The sequence below is a fragment of the Rhododendron vialii genome, chromosome 2a (genome assembly GCF_030253575.1).
Source record: "Rhododendron vialii isolate Sample 1 chromosome 2a, ASM3025357v1".
NCBI lineage: Eukaryota > Viridiplantae > Streptophyta > Magnoliopsida > Ericales > Ericaceae > Rhododendron > Rhododendron vialii.
This window is the reverse complement of record NC_080558.1, coordinates 4,961,287-4,973,954: the sequence shown is the minus strand read 5'-3', so window position 1 is coordinate 4,973,954 and position 12,668 is coordinate 4,961,287. Positions and strand designations below refer to the sequence as shown.

Genomic DNA, 12,668 nt, shown 5'->3' with positions numbered 1-12,668 from the left:
ACTCAGCTGGCACCATGAGGTTGTTTGAATCCAATGGCCGAAATATAAGTTGTATATCATTTTTTTCTCTGCAAGTTAATAAATCAATATAAGTTTCCAAAAGGAGAATAATAATAACCAATTAAGCATAATTAAGAACTAACATGATATGATATAGGGCTTCTATGTGTCGATATTTTATGCTCATCAAGAACGAACTGTGAAAATCTCTATATGCATTTTTTTATATTAAAAATAAAGATGAAAATAGAGATTTGGGTCTCTATGTTGGTGACTTGCATTGCATTTGCTAGGAAAAACACAGCTCCCAGCCCATAGGGAAAGCGAGCACGAATTGGGGGACCTGCTATCTCGAGAGAACTATATGGATGTTGGTCTCATGCTTGATAATGGACAGCTCAAATTTTATCTGATCGAACAGATTTCAACCATCTAACTAAGATGAAATTTGAAATGTTCATTGTCGAGTATGTACGGACCGAATGGAACCAACACACATGTAATCACGGGGTAATTTGCTATAGCACGCATCCCGATTTCGGAAAGCACGGGGTAATTTGCTCCGACCTTTTTAATCTTTTTTAATCCTTTGGGAACTGTGAGTTGCAGAGTTAAACACTACTTTACCATTTGGAGTCTCTCTCGTTCCTTTTCCTCATCAAAGTCGCTCCCGATTTCTCGCTCTGTCACTCTATCCATTCATTGCTCGATCTTATCTTACAGGTCTCTCCTAAGATTCAACACCCAGATTCAAAGAATTTGTTTCGTACCAAATTAGGATCTGCATCCCCAAATTTTGCTGCTTCTCTTCTTCTACTTTGGTTTCTGCAACAAATTCCAGCTTTTCTAATCTCTTGTTTCATCTGTTGATTTTACGCGAAGTTTTCCGTCAATCTCGTGTCTGTGTTTTTCCCATTAGTTGAATTTGGTAACTGTGTGTCAATGGCTGCGCCTACGAACAGTGGAGAGTGGGACAAGGCTATTGAAGATTTCTGCTTGAGTTTGTCGCCCTTACTTTCCCCTAGGTGGTCGCCGCCACGGGCTTTTCTACCCTCGTCCAATTCAATGGGTAATCAATCCATGGACAATCCGCCACAAAATCAAGAGCACGACGACATCGTCGACCCGCCACCGTACTTGGCCGGAGACAGGGCGCTGTTGCAGCAGCAGCTACGTAAGAACTGGAGCGAGGCGTCCTCAGATTGGAGGCCAAGAGGAGGGGGAATTATGACGATGAACAATCAGGGCTTTGAAGAATCGAATATGGGTTTCTATTTCCCTCCGTCGCCCACATATTTCCCATATTTCCCTCTGTATCCGCCGATGCCAACTATTTTTTACGTTTCTAGTCAACAGGACATAAGCTTGGCATTGTCTTTTCTGCACATACTTGAGGACAAGAGCGGTGCGTTGCATGTGATCAAGGGGGAGGAAGGCCGAGACATCCTCGGACTGCTTTTCGACGGCTTTGAGTCTTACGTGGATAACAAGTTCGATGATTTTGGTCAAATAGCAAGGGCGGCGGGCGTGTTGCCCAAAGGCGTGGAGTCGTTGGTGGATAAGATAAACGATGAGGACATGGATGAGAAGGAAGTGACATTAAGGCGGATTAACTGGTTGGAACAACACGACGAGGCCATCATTGGCCAGCCGGTCTACGAACTAGTGGCTGTGGTGCAGCAACTAATTCAGAACAGGGGCGGTGAGTTGGATGTGATCTTTGGAGAGGCAGCTGTAACGGTCAACGGGTTGGAAATCAAAGACATTCAAGGCTTGCCTACGACTCCGGAAACATTGCTTATTTGTCAGGCCAAGGTCTCCTTCAGAGTGTGGCTGGGACACGGCGGCCAATGCGCGGCCGAGACTCGTATAAGGTGTAATCGCCTCAACATTGGCAGTTTCACAACCGTGGAGGGTGCCATCTCAGCTTACGAGGTGGTAGGAAGGTGGAGTGGATGGATGGATCTTACGGGCTTCCCTGGCCTCTTTGAAAATGAAAACAGACCAAAACTGCCGCTGCAGTTGCCACTTACAGCACAAGAATTGAACCCAGTTGAGGTAGTTGGAACTGGTAGTGAGGGATTAGGGGATTGTTCAATGGCAGATCAAGCTAAGTTGGATTCCAGGTGTTTGGGAAAAAGGAAAACAAAGGAAAAGAACCCAGGGGGAGAGAAAAGAAGCAAGAAAAAAAATGGAGTTAGAATAGCCACTCCTCTTGAGGATATCTTACAAACCAAGGAAATGAGTCTTAAAGATGCTGCAAATCATCTCGGAGGTACACATATATACACTCCTCCAAGAAATGAAAACCTCAATTTTGTTCTTGTTTTTTTTTTTTTCCCAACTAGATAGATTAGAAAGGCATACAAAGTGTTCCAAACTCCTACATGTGTAGGACTTAGGAAAATGTTGATGTAGCACCTCTGCAAGTAGGGAGACTATTTTCGAGAATCAAACTCATAATCTTAGTCATGGCCAGCCTAACTTTTTGGTGCTCTAAAGCGAAAATAAAAATTGAGGCTCTTTATGAACTTTTACAAACAAAATAAAGATTAAGTAGATAAATTACCTTTCAAAAAACAATAGGAGTACAAATACTTGAAAAATAATAGAGCAATACAGGGTTTCAAAAACATCACTTGAATATCACTATTCTCCAAAAATCTGAACATTATGAGATTTTAAAAGCATCATTTTAAATATCACTCTTCACGTGTAGCATAATGAAATTAACGAAAGTCCCTTCGTATTTCAAAATATTTTCTTGCTTCACACAGTATATCTTCAAGCATTCATCACTTAAACAATAAGTATAAATTTGTTTTTCATTAAACAAAAAAAAAAAACCAAAACAACCATCGCGTGCAGTGACAACTTTAGAAAATATTCTTCATAGGGTCATTCGTGAATTCAAAGTTCAGTTGCTTAGACATATAGCTTTACATTAATCAACTAATAATCTTTTCCTCAAAAATTGAAAATTAAATTATAGATATGCTTATGCGTTACAGTCATATATGTTACATTGTAAATTTACAGAAGTACTCTCTCCCATTCAAAAGTATTAACGGCTATCTTATAATTAAGTGAAATTCTATTTCAATAAATAAACACAACTCAAAAGAATAAAATTATTGTCAATTTACCTAGTAACATAAACACTTTTAGTTTCTATCATGTTCTGTCCCCCTCGCAGTTGAAGACCTCAAGTTTACAAGCTTATATTTGGAGACAAACACAAAAATATACCAGATCAAAGAGAAAGAAACGAAGTGCATACAAACCCTACAACATAAGAATTAAGAATTGTGGTAGCTACTGAATGCAAATTTTTTTTTTTTAACTCAAACATATATTTTGTCAATCTTGAAATTGGAAACGTGTGTTGGAGTTAATTTGGTAGAAAAATATTGAGCTTTTAATTCTTCCTTATTGTAGTTAGCCAATCTTCACTGAAGTATGCTTGTCGGGAGTATGGTATCCCCAGATGGCCACCTCGCAAGCTTATCACTCAATCTCACCCCACCGAAACTCCCGCGCTTGTTGATCAAGAGGGAATCCCACAATCGAATTCTGATACTTTGCCTTCTGATCAAGCCTTGGCGGCTACTATTGAGAAAATCACTAGTGTCATTGTAAAAGAAATTCTGCCTCCGCCGTTTTTGCCGATAGCTCGACAAGAGAGGCTAGATGAGGATTTTTGCAATGTTGAATCTGAGGCAGTTGGAATCGGGAGTGGTGGGGGAACAGGGCAAAGTGAAATGGAAGAGGGTCAGCTCAATTCCAGGTATTTGGGAAAAGAGAAAAAGAAGGAAATGACCCAAAGAGGAGAGAGAAGAAAAAAGGAAACTGGTGGAGTTAGAATTGTAATTTCTTTGGAAGAGATCTTACAGACTAAGGAAATGCCTCTTAAAGATGCTGCAAAGCATATTAAAGGTACGCATAAAAATACTTTTTCGAGGAATGAAAATCTCGATTTTGTTGGTAATATCTTTGCTTGGTATTTCCATCTTGATGGACTTTTCTTTCAGGAACTTACCAGTAAAACTTTTCAGAGCCAAACATGCTCCGACCATGCTCTGTATGGGAGCATCAACATGGAGACCTGAATTTTCCCATATTTGAAGACCCAACACAAATATGGTTACATTAACTTTAGCGGAAGACTCTTTAAAAATATACCCAGTTGATTGAGGACGTATGTTGAGTATTTGTAAGTTATGGTGACTTTTAATTAAAAGAGGGTTTTGTTTCAAGTATTTCATGCGATTTTTTAGAGGTATAAATGTTCGTAAGTATGATATCTCAAAGATGAAACGAACCGTGGTTCAAAACTGTAACCAAATCATAGTCAAATATTTTGAATTGGTCCAGTTCGTCATTATAGGTTTGGGTTTTCGAAATATTCAATTTTTATCTATTGATTTGGTTTCTAATTTAGCACACAACGGACTAACCGGCAATGTTCACCCCTGAAAAATGGAGATTCATTCTCCATTTATATGAGAAACGTGTATAACCTAGTCTATGTATTTCTAATCTATCTAAAATATAGGTACCATTAAAAAAGTGTAGTAAGTACTTTTTTTATCAAGTGTAGTAATAACTTTGAAATTGATATCAATATCTCATATACATCTCAGAAGGGAATTTGAGTTGCGAAAATGAAAGGATAGAATCTTTAAAAGGTAGATAGGCGCAAGATGTGACTAAATTTTGAAGTCTGCAAAATGGGGATGTAGAGTGAAGTTTCCAAGTAGAAGAATTTTGAGCTTTTGGCTTTCTCATTTTTGCAGTTAGCAAATCCACACTGAAGCGGGCATGTCGAGAGTATGATATCCCCAGATGGCCACCTCGCGGGGAACACAAGCTTATTAGTCAGTCTTGCCCCAACGAATCTCCCACGGTTGTTGATAAAGAGCCAATCCCACAACCAAATTCTGATACGCTTCTGCCTTCTAATCAAGTCTCAGCTACTATTGGCACAAAAAGTGTGATTGTGAAGGCAAGATTTGGTACAGCTACGATGAAGTTTCAACTGTCTTGGCCATGGGGAATGGAAGAGCTAAATGAACAAGTGAAAAAGAGGCTGGGACACGAGGCTGAAAATTATCACATTAACTACAAAGATGAGGACAATGAGTATATTATGATAGGTTGCGATGAGGATTTACACGATCACATTTCCTGTTCTAACCTACTGGGCACCAATTTGATTGAGGTATTTCTTCAGCCAAAGTAGCTGATGAATCTCGTGTTGACCAACTTATTTTTCTTCGACTGTATTAAGTGTGTAGTATTTACCCCTCGTATTCGCTTTCCACTGTATCAAGTGTTTAGTTTTCCAGATCTATTGAATATGGGAAGTGCATCTAGACAATAACTTGGTTTTTGAGTTGCTTTTAAATTTAGCGCTTCAAAAGGTATGTTGTAGATTGTGTTCTCCGATTATGGCTTTTGAATTTTTCCAGTTTTGTTTGTGATGAAGATCGGCAACGGAGAAAGGGAGACGGAACAACAACGCTAGAGATGCTTTGTCTTGTAATAGTGTGACATCCTACTTTTTTTTCCGGTAAAAAAAAAAAAAACTTTTGACCCAAATAATTAAATCTTTCATTTCTCTTTTTCAAACTTCTTAATAAAATAAAATACTTCTATTTTAAATTTCATAATATCAGGGCTATTTTTCTAATATGTGTTTTTATACTAAATGTCAGTTTATAAGATGTGTATAGTTATTTATCTGTGTGAGAGAGTTTTAAGGGTTGTGGGAGAGTGGGTCATTATCTGCATATATAAGTGTTGAGAGACCTAGGTTATTTTAGTTTCTCTAGAGAATTGTGAGAGCTAAATAGTGCGGCGGCGTGGGAAGGTTTTCACTGGAGCTGTGATTTTTAGGTAAGTCTTCTAATTAATTTCTCTTAGATATTATATTATGTAACTTACCCTTTAGGCTTTTACGATCATATATTGGAATACGGGTTTTTGTTGTTTGAGAAGTGAATCGGTGGTACGGGTTTTTGTTGTTTGAGAAGTGAATCGGTGGGAGAGAGAGAGAGAGAGAGAGAGAGAGAGAGAGAGAGAGAGAGGTGTGCGTGCATGTGGTGCTGTGTGTGCATGCCGTGTGTGAAGGTGAGAAGTAATGGTGGTATTCAATTGCAAATTAAGTTTCTGGTGACTTGCACGTTGGAGTATTGTTGATTGGTGGCACTTGATTTTAGGTTTAGGAATTAATTATTAGTAGTCGTATAAGTTTAGGCATTGACTAGTTACAGTACAGTAGATCATTCACACACTTTTAAATTTATTTGTTTCTTCTGTTTGCAATACAGACTAGTGGATTGTTATCAACATTGCAATTGGTTGCATTCTCTCAGATTTAAGGTGAGTAGTTAAGCATGTGATCCCTTCTTTTGGAATCCTTTTGAGCCTATCGATTCTTTACAGTTCGTTATTGGTTGTGATTCGATGATAATTATTCCTATTCGTTGCTCTCATAATTATTGGCAATTGTCGTACCCTTTGGCATACAAGGTTCATTGATAAAAATTAATAGGATTGTTGGATTGCCCATATTTTTCTTGTTGCTCCATAATATTATTGTGACTCTGCAACGGCACGGAGAATAATCCTGGTGCAGGTGGCTCCGGCTCGCCGTTGTTCTATTTGTGTTTGGGACCATAGACTGTGTTGATATTTATTAAAGTCCAAGGAAAAGACCCGTGAGATATCGTGGTGACTTTGGCCACTAGGGAAAAGACTTGTGAAATACCCTGTGACTCTAGTGCTCAACGGATAGGGAAAAGACTTGTGAAATACCCTGTGACCCTATTCCGGATCGGCTTATGGAAAAGGTCCCAGGCGCCATCCTGTGGTGACTTTAAGTACGGTGTTGGATCCAACGGGCAAAGCCCTGAGAAAATATTTGGCATATGGAAATTAGTAATTATGGTTCTCACTTTGGTTCATACTTCTGTTATTGTTGTTCGTCGTTCGGATATTATTGGATTCATTGTTTGATATAATTATTGTGGTGATTCGATTATTGTTGTTGCTATTCGTTAATCCGTTATTCATCTTGTGGATACTATTTGTTGAGTTGTTGATCTCTTTGTTCAATATTCGGTTTGTTGATAGTATTCGTTGAATCATCGATCTTTATTATTAATTTGAAACCATTTCTTTGAAGCCCACAATAATCTTTCGTTGAAAGTATGTCACTTTGTATTACCCTTAGCATGCTTAACTACTCACTGAGCTCGTCAGCTGACGGATTTATTCCACATTATTTTTCAGGTTAGTTCATGGGGCATTGTAGTGGACTCTGCGGCGTTGTCGGGACCTTCTGTTTGGACCTCTAGGACGTCTGCATTTTTATTTCTTTTCTATTGTCAAAAAGCTTCCGCACTTTTATTTATTAGCTTCCGCATTTTTTTTTAATTGGCAGTTCGTTGTGGAATTTGGAGATAGAAAAATATTGGGTTGGTGTCGTGCATTTTATTGTAATAAAATATCCAGTTTTTCATTAATTGTTTAAAGTTGCCAAAAATATATATTTTTTAATTAGGCTTCGTGTCCCATGAATGCTTCATGGTACACGGCCGGTCATGCTCCCTGATTTGGGGCGTGACAAATAGAATTATCCACACTCACATAGTCCATGGATCCCATTGAAACACGTCATGTGCGATCAAAATGTTATGCGAGTGTGGAGCATTTGCGACCCTGTTCGAGTGGAAATCATGCACTGGCATAAGGACCACTGACCACAACATAATAAGAAGAAGGTAAACAAAACTCAAAAACTCAAACCAATAACCAAAATGAATCTCTGACAAAAACTTCACTCCATAGAACTGAATTTCAACTATCCAGATGCTAGAAATAGCATATCCCAAATGAATAAGAAAATTTCGGACCACCTTAATTTGTCTGGTTCTGTTTCTAGGTCGGCTAAACATTTTTTTCTTCTACCATGTTTATATCATTGTAAGAAGGAATCATGCCGTACCATCCTACACGAAAAGTCAGTTTTCTAATATGTATCTGAAATCAACTATGGAGTAATAAACTATATGGTTTCATTCATTACCCCTGTACCATGAGACGACAACAGACGGGTGATCCTTGTGCCAATCATTGTTAATGAGAGCCGGTATGTAGTTCCTACCCTACTTGTTAGGGTTGGATTGAAGGAGACAAAGTGACAAAACCATGTTTGAGAAGATGGGTTTGCCTCATCATTCTCATCAGAAGCAGTTGGGCTTGCGGATGATCCAGTTGTACTTTAGGTCAATTTTTTCGAGGTGGCACATTTGGAAGCTGGGAACCACATCCTTTTATGGGTGTGTCCTACAGAATTTCCCTTCAAACTATTTCTCCTCAAATAATTGAAGTTATTGGAGGAAATGTGGAGAGACTGGGATGCTTCGTGAGTGGATGTAATCAAATGGCACAAAATGAAAGTTGACATGGTTCTAGTTTTGAAGTGTGAGTGGATCAAACTTGGATCATGACTATATCTGCACAAACCGGCCAGAACAAATTTTTTAAATTTTTTTACTTCTTTTTTGGTCTGATAAGGTGATGTTTTGATCAGCTGTTTGAGGTTGGAATTGTAGGAGAGTGAAGCGCTTGTCCAGCAATCTTGTGGATATCCCTTCAAGCTGGAGAATATGGTATATTCCTACCCCCGATTCTACCCATTTCCACCATCTCTCGACCTTTAAAATGTGTGCAAAATTGGGGTTGGAATTCTGCTAATGTCCCCATCCTATATCCTTAACTGCAAGCTAGGGTTCAGTTCATATTTCTTGTTCTGACTGCTTTTACTTGGTTCGTGGGGGATGGCTATTCCTGTTCACAGTCCTTTGTGCAGCAGCTATTCATTCTACTCGGGAAAGGGCTTTTCAGCGTGATAGTTCTCAGTGAGCGAAGCCTCGCATCCGTTGCGCTCTGACTTACTTGACTTTAAGAAGCAACAAAGTTACGATCTTTCAAGACAATATGCCAAATTATAGCTTTATCGTCTGATGTTCTAATTCTTCTATAGCTGGAGGGTAGTGAACACAAGAACTGAAGGGGGCGAGGGCCTTCTGCTGTCTCTCACCATCTAGGTCCGTGACCAATCCAATGTTAGCTCTATGTGAAGCAGGTAAGGGAGAGCGGGTATATTAAGGGTGGTAAAGACGACTGTTGATCCGGTCCAACGAGAAATCCGGTCATCCCTACCTATTACTTTGCCTTTGGACATACATAATATATAACTTTTATGATACTACTATATAGGATATGTATACAAGATGAATTGGGGTTCCAGCTCTCCTCTTCTTGTCTGGGCCTTAACTTAAAATCAAGTGCAACTACAAATGTGTTAAGCTTTGTACGAATTTTCCTTTAGATGATTCCAGTCGTTAAGCTTTGTACAAATGTGTTAAGCTTTGTCCTTTTAACGTTTTTTTCTCTTCAATGAGACTCGTGCTGGATCGAAAGGATTTGGGGACAGCAAGGCATCCACAATCTCATCCAATCCAGTGGACGAGACGCGTTCTTTAGCAAAGGGATTCAGAGGCGACAAGGCATGCACAATCTCACCCAATCCTGTGGACGAGACTCCCACTTGATCAAAGGGAGTCGGAGACGGCAAGACATGCGAAACCTCACCCATATTTTCCAGGAGGTGATTCATATTTTCCAGGAGGTGATTTTTGTGGCTCGGATCCGCACCACTAGAAACCTTAATGGGAAGCGGGTCTTGTGCAATATTCTCCATCTCTCTAAATCTAAAATGGTCAGGAGAATCTCTAAGAAACACTAGACAACAAGGGATCGATTAGAGATATTGGTCATGAAACCGCGTAAATCATATTGAGGGAGATTACAACTAGAACAGGTCGGACATGGGGATGTGGTCAACTTCAAGTGGCCCTCACCGTGTGGTATCCAACCTTAATTTTTTAAACAAGCTAGCTTGATACCCTCGGACTTGGGAAATTTACGGTGTGTGCATGGGACTGGTCAAAAAAATACCAACTGGAGTATCATATATATAGTCTATAATTTAAAATTCCTCAGATCCGGGAATCCTGGACGACTTGCCGGGCCGACGAAGATTGCTTGCCTCGCTATTCTAAACAGTTCCGCACTGGAAGAAGGCAGCGATCCAACAAGTCTGTAATTAAACAATCAATGTGAAATCGTAAGGAAATTACTTCTACAATGTAAACAAAATAACTTTCGCCCCTCCCCCGGGTTTTACACCCTAATGGGTGACGAGAGGAGAGGAGAGGGATTTCTTCCACTCGTGGGATTTTTGTAGAAACTTTATATCTATCTCAAAATCAATTGGCAATGAGTGGATAGGTCCCAAATGTTATTAAGTGATCATCCAACTAATCTTTCTGATTAGTACGCAACTAATCTTTTCGTAAATCCCGCTGCGTCATTGCCTCTAATCCCGTGTTTCATGAAAGAATGAAGCACATCGAAGTTGATTGTCATTTTTTAAGGGAGAAGGTGCAAGGAAATATTATTAGAATACCACATGTTCGTAGCACGGATCAGTTAGCTGACATATATTTTGAAAAAGGCTTGTCATCAATGAGGTTTCATGAGATCTTGTTTAAGTTGGGTTCGATCGATATCTTCACACCAACTTGAGGAGGAATATTGGAGAAGAGTGAAATTATCTAATGCACTACAAAGTCCGGGGGGGGGGGGGGGGGGGGGGGGGGGGGGTTGGGTGAATGGGACGACCGATTTAAAATTAACTCAACCGGCCACCAACTTAAACAATTCAAGCTATTATCCAAACTCCATGCCAATGCTATCCAAATTAATAATATAAGTTCAGAGCAATTAATCTAAAGAACGCAAACACCGAGATATACGTGAAAATTACTTAGGGTCAATCACACCCTAAGCATAAAACCATGGCCTAACTACCAAAGTTGCTATAGATCAAAAGGTTTACAAAGTGCTAAGAGAGGAATAACAACTTTACCCCAAAAGCTTATCCTAACTCCACCACTTTGATGTAGCTCTCCGAACTCCTTCTTGATCCCATACCCACCACGAGTCCAACGCCTCGATCTCCGTTCACCACGGCTCCGGTATCATCCGGCCAAGTAGTATCATAAGCATGAAAGTATGGATTTTGTAAAGTGAAGATTTTTATGCAAAATAATCAACCTAGAGAGAATACATGAATCAAGAAAGTATCTCTCTAGATCGAACAAAGATGATTGAATGCTAGATTCAAATCATCCAAATGCAAATGAAAGCACAAGAGCAAAAGAGATAATGTTTTCTCTCTCTAAAGTGGGCTATATCACTCTTGTATACCCTAGAATAATGAAAAACAAGCTTATATATGACCAAGTAAGAAAAATCCTGGAGAGCCCTACAAAGGCGCTCTTAGCACGCGCACAAGGGCCTTACTCGGTTAAGGCACTACTAAGGCTCTCTTAACACGCGTGCAAGGGCCTTAGTCTGGTAAGGTGCTGCTAAGGCGCTACTAAGGCGCAAGCACTTAAAAGGCCTTAGACAAAATTTTCCCTCAAATAAAACAAGGCCAATAATATAAGGTTAGTGCATACATGATATTTCATAAAAGATTAAGATATTGAAAACCTTTAATGATGCATCGAAAAATATTAAGCTAAATGCACATGAGATGCATATACATTTCCAAGCAAAATGCACGGCACGGCCTTTGTTATCAACTCTTGAACCAACGGGCGGAGTATCTAATCTAGACAAAATAAAATCATCTCCCAAACCCAAATGGAAAAAGAATAAATACATACTCTAACGGTTTGTCGCATCTGGAAATTGCCAATTACATTAACAAAGAGGAAATCTTCCCATATTATGTGTGATATATTCTATTCACAGATTTGATGCCAATATTGTGATAATTTGTTGCACAACTTGCGGCTAAAGTTGTGGGATTGTTTTCCTTATTGATCACATGTAATGTTACGCCCTCGATTTTTAACATAAATAAATAATTCATTTTAATAAATGATCCTCACATAATATAGACAATACCCAAAAGAGAGTTTCCAAATGATCATTTACAATCCAAGTCCCCAAGTTTAAAGGTTTACAACATTGGCACTACGGCCCAAATACCATAGTTAGTTAAAGACAGTAAATTTTGAGGTTACATAATACCTAAAGTTTAAAAAGTTCAAATGAATTTACAATTTAATCCTTTCAAGAGATCATACAAAAGATAATAGAACCACTTCTCGGGACGACTTTCAAAAGATATGAAGTCAAGCATGCGCTCCGCGTCAAAATTCTCAAGGTGTACCTAAAAATGATAGGTTGAGCTACACTAGCCCAATAGAGAATTCTATACTCAAGCTATAAGTGAATGCAATGAAACATGCTACAAGAGTGAAGAATTTTCAAAAAAAATGACATGAGACACGATGGAATATCATGAAGAATCGATGGACTATGACCACGGGATTCTATGCATCTTAAAGATATCCTTAACCTTTCGTACATCAAACGAAGGGCAACATTAAACACACGTCCATCTGAATAACCCACGACAGTTTCTCAAACCATTTTAAGTCTCCTCAAATGATTGCGCCACAATTAACTTTCCCATCTCTTACCTTTTACCATCAAGCCTTTTTTCATAAAAGAAAACA

The 12,668-nt window shown here is 39.1% G+C and overlaps 1 protein-coding gene across 2 annotated transcripts; it reads left to right on the top strand.

Annotated features, from left to right (window-relative positions):
• Positions 1-602: 602 nt before the first annotated feature.
• On the top strand, positions 603-5,430 carry LOC131315522 (uncharacterized). Of its 2 annotated transcripts, none has more exons than XM_058344628.1 (3): positions 603-2,275; positions 3,439-3,936; positions 4,797-5,430. In XM_058344628.1, the coding sequence occupies exons 1-3, from the start codon at positions 943-945 to the stop codon at positions 5,240-5,242; spliced, it is 2,277 nt and encodes a 758-aa protein (XP_058200611.1). In that variant the 5' UTR covers positions 603-942; the 3' UTR covers positions 5,243-5,430. The 2 variants fall into 2 exon arrangements, with proteins under 2 accessions (XP_058200611.1, XP_058200613.1); XM_058344630.1 differs by lacking the exon at positions 4,797-5,430 and adding an exon at positions 4,056-4,790.
• Positions 5,431-12,668: the final 7,238 nt, after the last annotated feature.